The sequence below is a fragment of the Lates calcarifer genome, linkage group LG21 (assembly GCF_001640805.2).
Source record: "Lates calcarifer isolate ASB-BC8 linkage group LG21, TLL_Latcal_v3, whole genome shotgun sequence".
Classification (NCBI taxonomy): Eukaryota; Metazoa; Chordata; class Actinopteri; family Centropomidae; genus Lates; species Lates calcarifer.
This window is the reverse complement of record NC_066853.1, coordinates 13,431,280-13,446,166: the sequence shown is the minus strand read 5'-3', so window position 1 is coordinate 13,446,166 and position 14,887 is coordinate 13,431,280. Positions and strand designations below refer to the sequence as shown.

Genomic DNA, 14,887 nt, shown 5'->3' with positions numbered 1-14,887 from the left:
TAATGTTTGCCACATCTGCCATCTTATTTTAGGATGTTAGCATACTAACACTTGCTAATTAGCACAAAATACAGTGAATAAAGCAGAGGCTGATGGGAATGTTGTTACTTTTGCAGCTATTTGCTCAAAATAAACGGACAATTAAAATTCTGACCAGATGATGGTGCTAGAGAAAAAAAATCGGAAATCACCAAAGTTGTTAGATTTTATCCTGAGGTGGACGTGAATGTTTCTACCAAGTTTCATGGCAGTTGATCCAATGGTTGTTGAGACATTTCACCCAAAACATCACATGTCAGCCTCAAAATGTCACTAATGGAAAATTCAGGGGATGGCCGAAGTCAATAGAATTCATCCTCAGGAGACCATGAATGTTGGTATAAAATTTCAGAGCAATCCATCAAACAGTTTTTGAGGTGTTTCAGTCTGGATCAAGAGACCGACAAACAAATTTATATCAACTCACAGTATATATTTTCACCCAACCCTATCTCATAGCAACCTCTGTTGAAAACATAAGCAATCTAAGGATCTAAGGAACACATTTCTTCCGATGCACAACCTCAGTAAAAACACACCACTCTTCCACTACACACACTTCCCTCCTGCACTAAAGCGAAACACATGAAGTCGTGTGCAAACAATGTGAAAAAAAAATCTTTGAAGCAGCTTCTCTTCCTTGTACCACTCTCCTCAACGCTTTCATTTCTTCTCCTCCTTCCTGTCTTTGTTTAGCCTCCCAGCCAGGCAGAACAGAGTCTGGACTCAGAATCTGAGGCCTATTGTGTGAGATCCAAAGTCCTGTAGAGAAAGAACAGATCTGCCTGTTTGGCCATCTGCTCACACAGAGCAAAGACAAAACTATAGAGAGAGGGAATCGAGGAGAGGAGAAAAAAAAAATCAGGGGAGAAGGTGGTGGTGGTGGTGGGGTCCTACTGGTTTGGACCACCCGGACAGATAGTGGAGGTTGGTACAGGGAGAGAGACGGATATACAGTTGAGACGTGACCAGTGTTTTAGTGGCAAAAATGTCCCAGCAGGTAGAGGAATGAGTAAAACAAACCCGGTTTAAAGGTCAGCGTAAGAATGCGGATGACCTACTAACTTTTGAAACTTTCCTTTAAAGTTCCACATCTCGGTGTGATGTCGACTGACTGACTGACGTTTCAAATGTTTGGCCCTGAGCAGAATGAAATAAATCTATCTCTCCCCCCATGAAGTGTTCTTCTATTCAGTTCACAGTTACTCTGTCGTGGAGCTTGTACAAAGTCAGCATGTGAGGAATGAGATGGAAGAGACGTGCGACACAGGCAGCCGTGAACACAGATGAAATGAAAAGTGAGAGTGCAGGAGAAAGGGAGAGAGCTGGGAGAAGACAAGAGGAAAGAAAGACAGAAGAGATTACTTCTCAGCAGGTCAATGATTTTATTAATCCCCTTTTATAGCTTTGGGCGTATAAAAAAAAAAGTGATAAACAGAAAATTGGGCAAAAAAAATGAGACAGAAAGTAAGTATGAGAAAGAGCATTAGCTGGAAGCGAGGCTAAGATGAATGAAGTGAATATTACTGCCACTTAATTGTAAATGACTTACTAAATCTTTTACAGAGTTTGTGGAAAATCAATTTCTATTAGTTTCATCTTTGTATGCATCCCTAATCCTGCTGCTCGTGCCTATAGCTGCCGCTGCACTGTGCCATGCTGTCCAGCTAATTATCCTTATCTAGTTCCCATGGCGATAGAGATAATAGACTGAGGTGCCTTGCTAGCACACCCTTCCCCAATTAGCCCAGCCATGCCAAGCACACGTTCAGCATTCCCCATTAAAATGGAACCAGGGCCCAAATGCACCCTCTGCTCATGCTAATTATTGGCTTGGATTGGCCAGGCACACCTTCGACTCTCCAAGAAGATTAACATCTCAGCCCCGGTTAGTCTCCCCACTCCAATTTGTATCACTGCACTGATTCAGTCTCTCTGAGTTAGCAAAGACTCCGCGTCTGTGCTCTCAATAACTCTGGAGAGCCAGAGTGTTCATTTAACACCAGAATACATCCTGTGGATTTATGTTCTTAACCAAGCTGCTTGGCATTTAGGTGAAATATGTGAGGGCAGGACTGCCAACACCCTGCTCACCTCAGCTCATTGTCTGTTTCAAAGCCTTTCACAAAAACACTACCTGCACATTAGTCCACCCACGACATCAGTTTTTTCCCCCTACAAGCTGCCATCATGTCTCATCTGCCCTCTTTGGACTTGCACACTTAACATTTATAGCAATACTATATTTAGCATGCGTATCGCTTTGGACTGCTTTATAAAGTCTGTGCAACACTGAACTTGCATACTATGTCACTATGAAGCTTCAAGTAATCTCTCCTTTTTATAATGTATAGTTTTCAATTCCATTTAGTTCTTCTGGTCTAAATAATTTGCTGCCTTAGAACTTAAAGCAAGATTTTGCTTTGGGCTCCAGTCTAGATTTGAACCACCCATTCATTTCTCCAGAGTCTTTCTTCTCCCTTTTAGATTTTTTATGAGGCAAAATATGAGGGTAGATAATTATTTATCATAATCTATAGTGATATTCAGGTCATATCAGGGCAAAGCTGAAGTATCTCTTCTAATTATGATGGTAATGGAAACATTGAGAAAGTGAGTCTTGTGGGTCAGAAATGGTTTGAAAGACTACTTCACAGAATCAGAGGTATTGTCTATTTTATTCCACACATTCTTCTTTTTTGTCAAAATCCAGTGATGACACAGTCCAACACAGTGCAACTCGACTGCCGACAGTTGTCTGGGTTGTCTTGTCTAGCTCACTTCTGTCGAACTCTACACCCCCGGATTACTTCCTTTTTTCATATTTGTAGTTCTTAGTTCCAACTGATGCAATTCATTACACTTGGAGAGGCCCGACCTGGAGCCAAAAAAGTCTGAAATATGTGAAAAAAGTTCTTTTTTCCCCCCTCATATCTTCACATAAAAATATTCAGTAGTACTCCCTAAGACCAGTAAGTCAGTCAAATTCCCCTCCAAGATAATCAATCTCCCAGTCTCCTTGCTCTTCACACAACCGAGTGCAGAAAAATAAAAAGCTTTTGCGCCTTACACAATTTAACAACTTTAAACACCAAAATCTTGAAGGAAATCCTTGAGTTTTTCAAGCTGAGGTCAGATGGTTAGAGCACTTTTAAATCCAACATCAAACTCTCAAAGACTATATACTCGCTAGAGATGACAGAGAATTCATCACAATGAAAAACTCACCATCTTTATGTTTTTCTTTTAGTTACTGAACGGTCCTGCAGTCATGCAGTGAGCAGGAACTGCTTTAAAAAAAAGTCTCCTTCGTGAGTTCATGAAACTCAGACTTTGGAAATTTAAAAGTCAGCTGCCAAAAACCACTGCAATGATGAGCTGTGTTGTTACATAACAACAACTGTCATATCTCGGATATCAGAAGAGACTGTCAAATGTGTTTGGTCTTTGTTTAATCAACATTATGTTCATGTCCCTAAGCTACATATACGCCAGTGCACTTTTATACTTACTGCATATTGATTAAAAAAACAAACATTTTGAACCTTTTCTAGTTTAATTTAATTTAACTTGATTCCAGGAAGCATTTTGCCTTTTCGTATCGTGCAGATATACACATGTTGTCTATATTTAGTCATTTGGGCACTTCTACTGTAAAGCACGACCAAAAATAAAGTGTGCTCTGTTCCGATGTGCAAGGATTCTTATCAGTAAGATCAAGACACTTTTTCATTGACTCCTATAAGCTGTGTAAAGCTTTATCAGTTTTTTCATCCGTTATTGTGCAGCACCCACGACCTTTATTGGGTACACCAGCCGTCTACAACGCCTCATTAGAACCTATTCTTATACACACAGTGTTGTGCGCAGGTGACCCGCACAGAGATGAGCACAAATAAACAACAGCCATCAGTTTCAGTTAATGATAATCCACACTGACAGCGAGTGGATCAAATCTAGGTTTAAAAAAAGCCACTATTACAGCAAAGATTCAGAGAATGTGGTTTTTTTTTTGGATTGAAATTAAATTGACAATTAGATTGAATTCAATGACCCGTGCAAAATTTTAACCCAGCCAGACTGTCAGGCCAAAAAAGGTCACTTTTACATCATGTTGCAGTAGCTTGAGGGTGTATCCATTCAGACCTGTTCACTTGTATCAATTGAATCAGATAAACTCAATTATTTAAGAATTTCTCTGACTCTGAAAGAATTCCTTTTACCATTTAAATGAGAGGCCTGAGGTCAGAAATACACAGGGGGAATGGGTCACTCCGGGTGGAACCAGTTACTATAGTGATTACCAATAAAGTCAGAAAAAAATACATCATGATAACATTCAAAGGTGCCACCGCAGGTCAACTGTCACTGTTCCCTGTTCGCCAAATAAAGTGAACTAAAGAAGGAAACACTGCAGTATTTGAACAAACTGCTGCAAACATACTTGGAGTGAGCAAACATTTAGTTAAATGGGAATGGAATGTGTAGTGTTTTTTTTTTTTTTTTCAAGCTTAAATCAGCACTTCACAGAGAAAAACAACGATCTAAACAAAGATTAACATCACTGGAGTTGGAACACAAACATGAAATGAGTCACAGCAATAAAAGAAACACTAAAAATGTCATCGACTTTCAGCTAAAACATCAACAACAGCAGACAAATGCAAAGATTAGAAAAGCGAAAACAAAATGACTGGTACTTAACAAAATGGGAGCTTCACTCCAAAGTGATTTAAATGATGAAAGCTAAAGAAAACAAGTGCATTTGGTGAACATTTATATTGTCTCCAGCTGTTCAGGAAACAGCCTGATGAGAGAAGAGGAATATAGTTATTAATAGCAATATACTGCACGGCAAGAGGTTACAATATCAATAGTCTGGCAACAGTTATACAAATACTTTCTGCTGCATTACTGAGGCAGACATGTTTCCTTCCCTCCCAGCCGATACTTGATTTCTAAAATATTCAGATTTCTGCCGTGTGTGTTCATTCTGCTGTGTTAAGAGGGCTCGGCCTCTACACACTCACTATTTATAAAACATAACGCACGTCATTATGCAGCAAATAAGCACAGTATACATTATGTTTAATCCCTGCTTTGTCAGAAAAGCTCTCCTGAACAGTTTTGTGTGTTTGCGTGGGTGCAGACGTCGGCTGAGAGACTTGTATAAGGTTAGCACCAACAGAATAACATGCCGCATTAAGGACACTGTTTCCATAACAGACTATAAGCTCCTGGGCATTTCATCAAAGTCCCATCTCCCTTATCTTTCTTTCAAGCGCTTTTGTTCGCTGATAAACAACGGAGGGATGAACGAACAAGGAGGGTAAATCTGATACTGCTGTTGTCTTGCGGACTGGGAGCCTGAATTGAGAGTGCATCTCTCTGTTTTCCCCTCTCTCCTTTCCCTCCCTGCCAGCTTAATTTAGGCCCCCAGTCGCGACAGAGAGCAGGGAGCTGTGCACCCTAAATGATGTGACTGTTGAATCAGATACAGGGACAAGAATGCACAACAATTACCTGATCAGCAGATTCCCCTCTCACACCGCCCCCCAGTCCCTGAGATGCTGACAAGAAAGCAAATTGGAGCTCCACTGTAAGTTTATCTATAAGCAGTGCAGTTCTTGCAGTGCTATCCGCCCAAAAAAGGGTGATAGAAATATAGAGGGATAAGAGCAAGATAGGAACAGATGACGAGTGGACCCTGGATGCAACAGGTCACAAAGCTTAAGAACAGAAGTTGGCAGAGGGATCAGGAGGGGAGATTTACTTGGTGGCTGTTTTGAGAGCAACATATATCAGAAAACTGATGCTTATCTGCAGCTGTTGAGGCAGCAAAGGAGAGGAGGATAAGAATGAAAGAGGATGAAGAGGTCGGGAGCAGTTGAGTGTAACAAAAGGTAACGCAGCTGCGGAGTATCAACCTTTTCCGAGAGGTAATAATCAACTGTCGCCTCCAGACTGGGCGCTCCAGGTCTGGAGAGCTTAATTCTCCCCTTTAACAATCAGTGTATCATATGACCTGTCATTCTCGTGAGGATGTGAGGCCTTTTCAATGGCCCTTTCATACCAGTGACTGCCTCGACAACTTACATGTGAGTCACATATCAGCTGTCTGTGCAGGTTCTCATTCAGGCTACACACTATAATCTGTGAGCTGCTGCATTTCCTTCCCCCTTGTGTCTTTTTTTTTTTGAAGGAAAATTCCAGTTTATTACAACTTGGTTTTTATTTTTTGTAGTTTTGGCCAACACTTGTATTAGCTGTGACAACAATGAACTCACCAAAGTAACTGCTGAGATCTGGGAACATGGTAACACTGCTGCAACAAAGTCCAACTGGGCAAGGAACAGAAAAGGTCAGATGATCTGACAGGCCACAGCCAAGCTTACAGTCTATGTAGATTATCAAAAACACTTCATTTTAAAACTTACATTTTTAAATTGAAGCAGGGTCCCTGTTGGTGTGATGGTTAGGACGTCTATCTAATGCCCAAAATTAATAGATGGCCAAAAAATACTTAAACAAACTTGAAGTTGGCCAAACGTGACTTAGGAGGTCTACCTGTAAACTATCATAGATGTTTGGCACTAAAAATATCTATAGTTACAATAGCTAAAACGTCGAAAGTAAAACCCAGGCTATATGGAATAAGAATTCCCCTTTAAGGAATGACATTGCTTAATGTCTCTGTCACCAGTTAGTGTAATCAGGGGCACCGGAAGGAAAACTGACCGTCCCACAGGAACGCTGAATTCTTGAGGCTGCAGCATGTAGCAGTACAGTTAGTCCATAATAATCTATATTTCGACCGTCTAGTTAACATATGGTCTTAACTTTGTCTAATTTCTTATACTCCTGCATTTTCTCCCTAGAGAATAAAAGTTAGATTAAAAGAGGTGGATGAAAAACCACATGAAGCTCATTACTCTGCTGCACCTCTCCCTTACTGTTACTGCCTCTCTGATGTCTACAGAACCCATTAAAAACTTATTTGTCATCATCTTAAAAAACAAGGCTGTGATGGAATCTGGAACAAAGTCAAATATGTTTATGAATGAAGCTCGTTTGCTGTGGGACTTCTTGTTCTCCTTCTTCTCTCCCCTGAGGTTCGTCTCCTTGCCCTTTGTTTTGATTCGTGCAGATCTGACTTTTTCATCATCCTTTGTATCCATGCTCTCATTCTCCTCACCCTTTCCTCTCTGTTCGCCTTTCCTAACCCTTTGTCTCAGTCCTTCCCCTCTATCTCTTTCCCTTCAATTTTGCCTGTGGTCACAGGGCTCTCATTCCTCTCCGCTGTATACCTCTAACCAGCAAAATGTCCTCTCCTTCAACACATGCATCCTTCCCTCTGACCCTTCTCCTACCTCTTTCCATCCATCACTCACTTACCCTCCCTCTCTGTCTCTCTTGCGTCACCCCTCCCCTCCCTGCCTCCCTCCAGAGATAATTACTACAAGCCTTGTGAAGATCAGCTTGTATTTAAACAGCTGAATAAGCAAGGCCTGGGGCTGCTGACAGTCACTATTCAACAACAGTCGAGTGAAACAGCGGAGTAGAAAATAATAGTTTGCATGCAGCATTATAGGGGACATTTAAAAACATGGCCGCAAACTAACTAGTGCTTTCTTATTGTGTCCAAAGTAATGAGCGACACCAGTGGGAAACATCCATCTGCATTTCCATCTTCTCTGCCTCCTAGTTTTGTGGTCACACATTCAACCTCATATATTTAGATCATAGCTAATTAATGAACAAGTGTAGCATCTAGACAGACTAAACAGACTAAACCGAAGCAGGAAATCGCCCTACACTTGAATATAAATAGTTATGTGTACATGTTTTGACAGTGCTTGGGGGATTTTTTTTTGTCAGGCTGCTGAGATATTTAACAAACAAACACACACACACACACACACACACACACCTGCTTCATTATAAGTGGCAGACAGCTTGTCCAGCATGTCTCTGTCCAACGTCAGGATCTGCTGCTCCAGGATGGAAGGATAGGAGAGGCCACCCCTCTCCTTCTTTTCGTCTTTCTCTTTGTCTTTTTCTCTGTCTCGCTCTTTCTCCCGCTCGTACGTCAGTAGCTGCTGGCGGAGAGCGTCGGGCAGGTGGGCCTTGGCAAAGTCAGCAGCAGCCTGATAATGGAGAGCAGAGGGAGACAGAGGAAGTATTATACAGCTGTAGATATAAATTTGTTTGGTCAAAAACACTATTTGAGGCATAACCCAACACAAGGACTTTGACACATTCTCCATGACAATGACAAGTGTTTTTCTTTCATATTGACCACGTTCAAGCGACTGCCTTATGGACGGGACCTGGCTGGTTGGACATCAGAGGTGTAATGAAAACCAGGTTTTAACCATTCTTGACTCCAGCTTCTTAACTGTGGAGATTTTCTGCTTTTGTCTGTTTTGTATTATTGTAAACTGAATGTCTTTATATTTCAGACTCATGATTGCTATAAAAAATGACATTTGGATACTTTATCTTGGGCTTTAGGAAATTTCAATTGGCATTTTCAATATTATTTTTGCTATTTTACATATATTCAATGACAACTTCTTAAATCCCTATCATTTAGAGTGTAGAACTTAAAATAAGTATTTGGCATTTTAGGAAATATGTTTATTCACTTTAGTTAGAGAAGCAGGTTATTAAATGGTGCTGAGTTGTAATTTTCAGTTATCCAAAACCAAAATACCACAAACATCTGATGTTAATAACTTTTGTGGTATTTTTGTTTGTGTAATCACTCAAAGAGTTGAACTGCCTGTATATGTAACAAGAGCTGTTTACCTCATCTGCTTCTACCTTAGACCATGAACTTATCAATAACCCCTCATAGTTTAACTTGGCATAAACATTGAAAGCACAGGGAGAAAAGCTAGCCTGGCTCTGTCTGAAGGTTAAAAAAAAATCTGCCAACCACCACCTTTAAAGCTCACAAAATATTATTATTATATCCTGTCTGTTGTTGTATGTCTGTTGTTTAATCCATACAACACCCAGAATGTAAACATTATAAGTTGTGGTCTTGTAGGGAGTTATGTACTGGAACAATTTCTTAGCTGGGCCGGCAGGTTGCCAGACACCAGCAACAAGAAAGTGAAAAAGTTTACTTCCTTATCTAACCATTTCTATATTTTTGATACAGAATATTGTCATTAAAGAAATCAGATATTTTGTATATGAATACACATGCACACACTCTGTCTTTAGCAAATCGCCTACACAGCAGGTTACAGTGGCAGTAACCTGCTTGTCCTCTCTTTCTTGCTGAAACAGATAAAGCACAGATAAACAGAGATAAAGGGGGGAAAAAAAGTGCATCGCCAATCAAACACACACCCTGCTGTGGGATACAGCTGAGCTCGGGAAACTGTATCCTCACCTCTATCCATTTTACTCTGAGGATAACACCAACTAAACCTTTTTTCACACATTCCCACTGCTGTTTCAGGGGGGAAACAGTGCCTCCCCCCACTGGCTCAGTGCCAAAAGGGCAAGACGAGCCAGTCCAAGGTCATGAAGTTCAAAAAGTTCCAAGTACAAATGTCAGATAATATTCTGCTGACATGCAATGGATTCGCAGCATCCCAGATTTACATAGCTTGTATTTCGTTCATGTTTTTCACTTGTGGGGAGTCAAACACCTGCAGTAATTAACAAAACAAAACTGAGCCATTCGAGGCTGCAGGAGAGAAAAAGTTACCAAAGTTCCTGAAGATAGTGATTTGAGGCCATATGACAGAAACTCAGATGAACCCACGTCTCAAACGCTCATACACTGTCCCCATTTAGCTCTCCCTCCTATCTATACCTCCCTCTCCTTCTCTCACCATCTATATCTCATTCTGCTCAGGGAAACTGCTTTCAAGGGCTCAGATAACCCCGTCTCCTCTGTTTCTTCTCCACACACATGAAAACAACTCATCTACTCCTCACTTGTTATATCTCATCAGTGTTGTCAAAGCTTTTCCTCTGCGAGCTCTGTCACCCCCCCCCCATCTTCTCCACTCACACCCAAACACTCCCAGTGTTTTTCTTTCTTGGATGTGTATGAGCCTGTCTTTCATTCTCTCATTTTCCATTTCCCACAGTCCCCTCTCTCTGCTTCCATGGGGTGTTCAGTCAAATCACCATGGATATTTTCTATATCCCTTTCTGACACTCTCCTTTTTCTTGTCTCGAAGACAATCACCACTGACATACCTTCATCCTGCGGTTACCATGCAGAGAGTCATAAACTCAGTTCAAAGGTCATAAATGGAAAAGGAAGTCTTTTGTTGGCTTGGGTCATACTGTGCCAATTACCAAGCAGTTTAATTGTCTGCCTGTTAGTCCTTAACAAAGCACAAGGGTCACAAACCCTTTCTCCAGCTACATTCCTTTAACTATTTGACTGCACATGCACGTGTACCAATCAGCCTTAGTGACAGCATGTGTGTCTAAGCTTGGGAACAGCAGACAGCCCTGACAGAGCTGGAGGTGGAGGCTAAGACTTGATTATCTGGCCATCTAACCTGCTGGCTAACCAGATCGACACATCGAACACCTGGCTTCAGCATCTGCACCAGCTTAGAGGATGAAAGGAGGGAAGGGCGAATGAGGGAGGGATAGCAAGGATGGATGGGGATGAAAACTGTGGGATAGGGGGATGAAGACAAGATGGCAAGGATCAAGGATAGTCATGCAGGAGGGAACAAAATGGAGGATGAGATTAGCGGCCGGCATAAGAGCACAATAGGAGGAATGCAGGAAGAAATAAAGAATGAGAAGAGGGCAGAAACAAAATAAATGAAGTTCACCGGGCTGGCTTTAATGGGAGAGTTATTCTTGCTGAAGGAGACTTATAGAGGGGTTGAAGCAGCAGGAGTCAAGTGCTAAGATTGTTTACCACCAATGCACAGCAACAGAGTTTATATGGTTACAAGGAAAAAAATAAAGGGAAATGTGTGTGAACAAATAGTATGAAGGCTTGTCTGAGAGAAACTTCCTCATAACCTGCATTAAGGCAGCACTCTGGTTGCAGCTCAAGTTTTCTTGAGTTATTTTTTACATTCAGTGTAAGTCACAAAAACACATTGTGAGGTCCAACAAAGGTGCTGAGTGAATTTCCTTCCTCTTAAAGCATTTGCAAATCATTGATTGTTTACCATGTTTGATTGCTAGCAGTCTGTTTCTTTCCTGCCTTTGTTGGTGCAGTGCTATGTTTGTTGGTGTGTTACCACTACAAACTGCAGATCAACAAAATGGCGTGAAAACAGCGGCACAGTGTGAACTGTGTTGCCTGCATGTAAACGAGTGTCAAGAAAAAATTATACTAGATGCAATCTGCAAGATGAATAATTTACCATTTTATTATATTATATATATTTTATTGTTCACCAGGTAGTCCCTAACTTTGTCTTGCAGCTAAAGACAAGGTTAATGACAATGAATGTGAACCAAAACAGTACAGCTGTAGGGCATAAAACCAAAACAATGAGCTGAAAGATGTTAAAACCCTCTGTAAATCTCAAATGCAGGGTTGGGTGATTATTCTCTGAAGGTTTGACACCATGAGCACCCACTCTCACATTACATATAGTTAAGTGATCTGTTGTTAATATGAGATATTTAATTAGTGCAGTTTTAAGTGATTATGATTTGTCATTCTGCAAATAACAGTTATTTTCATTCATGATTTACCAATTGATTATTTCAGAGATTAATCAATGTAAGAAAATAGTGAAAAATGCTAAGGAGAGGTCTATAAATTGCTGGTTTGTCTGTGTAATATTGCAAAACCCAGAGATATTAAATTTAAAATAATCCCAAAAAACTAGTCGATGACATTTTTGTTTGATGCATAACCCGAGTAACTCAAACATCCAAATCTCTGGATCAACTCATTGATTTATCAACCAATAATTTCAGAGCTCATAAAAATAAATAAATAAATAATTTTTTCAAAAGTGGAGAAAATTATTAGTGTGACTCCCAGTCCCAACACGGGATAGTTGGCTCAGAGTGCAATCAGTCATGGCTGTGCAGAGCGTCACATTGTGTTCTCCTTCACACCAGACTTCACTTGCACCACACATGCAAGCACAGAGTGCTAGTATGCACATACAATAAGTACACAAACCCACACACCTTCCTATCTCAAAAGGGCCACCTACACATTTTCACCCACTGCATCGTCTACCGTGTTACCCAAACACTCCCCCCTGACTGTTAACTGTGAGTCACGCAGATGCACAGTCCAACAGAAAGAGTCAGGCCTTTTAAACACTTCCATCCATCACATCGCCAGGCTGGCAGAAATGAGGAAAGTCATCCCAGTTTTCCTTTAGAATCACCCTGAGGGAGTCTCATAACCGAAGTAGAAAAATCTCTTTCTGCGGTCTCTCTGACAGATCAAGCAGGCAGATGGAGAGAGGAAGAAAAAAGGGAACGGAGGGGGAGAGACTAAGGAGTGTAAGAACCATTCATTAGCATCACTCAAGCACATCATTAAAGAAAGAGAGAGAGAGACTCCAGTTAAAAAGACAGAGCCTGAGATAAGCGACAGAAAACCTTCAAAGCAACGAAATACAGAGAAGGCAGTGGATACTAGAGAAAAAGGAGTCTGGAAGAGCATTTCAAAATATTTCCCTTTGTTGTTTTGATTTCCAATTCATACGTTTTAAATTATAATCTCAAGATCCATCACAGAGGAGACTACATTTGCCAATTTCCAATCACAAAATGGATATAATTTGTTTATTTTTTAACCTTTAACTAACTGAGAAAAACTAAAACAAACACATTACATTTATAATTAAATGGCAGGAAAGAGGGATGATGCCCTCCATAAACACACTGCAGAGGTGTAGTACGTTTCACTGCAGAATGACATTGCAGAGCTCAGTCTGTCCACAGGGCCGCGGACAGCGTCATCACAGAGTCATAATATCATTATCTCACACTTGAGCTTTGTATGTGTCAAGGCTATACCAAGTAGAGGTTGTGAGTGGGAGTGAGTGTGTGTGAGTGTATGTGTATTAGGTTGGTATGATGTTGTCAGCGTATCATAAATAGAAACTCTCTCATTTGTACTTAAGAAGAATGTAAATGCAAACACTTTGGTTAAGTCCACATGAGCACACCAGCACACACAGTCATAAATTTAAAAGGTTCAGATTGAAAGTTAATTTTTGACCTTGGAAACAGCAAAACTCCAGGTTCATTAAGTAGCTGTTTTTGAGCTCAGCTTTAAATTAAAAAACAAAGATTTTTTTTTTTCCTTGAAGTGCTCAGAAAAAATGTAAATTTTCATCCCATGACAACTCCACAAACACTTACTGGCTTTCTCCTGGGCTAACAGTCATTAAGTCATCTCATTTATTCTGTCCATTTATTTATAATATTAACATAATATCCGTAATAGTCCTAAAGAAGTGCAACTCACAATTGTAAGAATTTCTGTTCATGAAACCTTGATGTAATTTTTCTGTCAAATCTGTCTCGAAATCTTTTTTATATATTAAAAGGAAATTATTAAAATGCTATTCATGTCCAACTTTGTTTTGGTTTTTATCTGTTTTGTCAGTTTTTAGTTGTGCTGGTAAAAATGACCTTTTAGCTAAATCCCACACATTTACTTAAATGATCACTGTGGATTAATGTGCATTGCAACATGTCAATAAAGACATAAAATCACATATAAATAAATAAATCATGAGGAGTCATCTCACTTATTCTACCTGCTTTTAAAATATTTTCTTTTGAAACATGATTTGCTGATCATTTTCATTTGTTTTTAGAAAACGTAATTAAAGTTCTGCAACTCAATAACTTCCTTCCTGTGCAGCGTGAGCCTGGAGCCAGATTGGAAGTGTTTGTGTGGCCTTGAAAACACCCTTCTTGTGCCCAAACACACAGATTCTACCCAGGCATCCCAAAACTACTTTGCTGTCCCAGCCATTAAATCTCACCCAAAACCACAACAAACATAGTGAGCACAGATGGACTCGGAGATGAGGGGCTGGGGTGTTGGAGCGGTGGCAGTACTACTGTGAACTTCAAATCTCCTTTGGCTACTAACTGAACTCACACACACACGTCACTACATCAGCTCAAGAAACCTTCAAAAATAAACCACTCTGAGCACCGTTCAAATATTCAAATACCAGTCATGTCTTAGAGGGTATATGTAATGGCCAACACTGTGCTGCGTGGCTGACAGTGTAAAGAGGACAGAAATGACTTCTGAAAAGCGAATGAGGATTTCAGAAGTGAAAGGCAGTGCTATAAAAGTGGATCAGGGCTGGAAAGTTGAATAGAAGTCCATTAAAAATGGCAGGAAATGCTTCAGTGCCTTCAGCCTTCAAAGAGAGAGAGAAAGTGAGGGAGCTCGACATGAAATACTGCCTCTTGGCTAAACAGAGTCGGCCCCTGCTCGTTTCTCTCTCTGACTGTAAAAGGATGAGAGGTGTAAGACCGGTGTGATAAGAACATCTGGTAACCATGGTTACAACTGCCAGAGCCTCCGATTGGCTGAACATCTGTCCCACCTTGGCAAAAGTCTCATTCTGAGTCGTCTCGAACTTGCAGCGGTACACAAAGACCTGCCCTCGGAGGACAACAGGATGCAGGTTGTTGGCTTATTCAGTTGCCAGTAAAAACAGATTTTACAGCAAAGGTGACCGTCTGCGACTCCAGATCTACCACTTAAAGTGTGCACGCGCACACACACACACACACACACACACACAGGCAGACAGCTACACACTCACACTCAGTTGCACAAACAGAGACAGATCTTGCGACGCTTTAGTCATAAAGTGAAGGGAACTATTACGGAGGT

The 14,887-nt window shown here is 40.7% G+C and overlaps 1 protein-coding gene across 1 annotated transcript in view; it reads right to left on the bottom strand.

Moving 5' to 3' along the window:
- ppm1lb (protein phosphatase, Mg2+/Mn2+ dependent, 1Lb) overlaps positions 1-14,887 on the bottom strand; it is a 43,993-nt gene that overhangs the window by 5,407 nt on the left and 23,699 nt on the right. Inside the window, exon 2 of the mRNA XM_018702208.2 lies at positions 7,970-8,186. Coding sequence (XP_018557724.1) covers positions 7,970-8,186 — 217 coding nt within the window. The remainder of the gene's footprint in view (positions 1-7,969; positions 8,187-14,887) is intronic.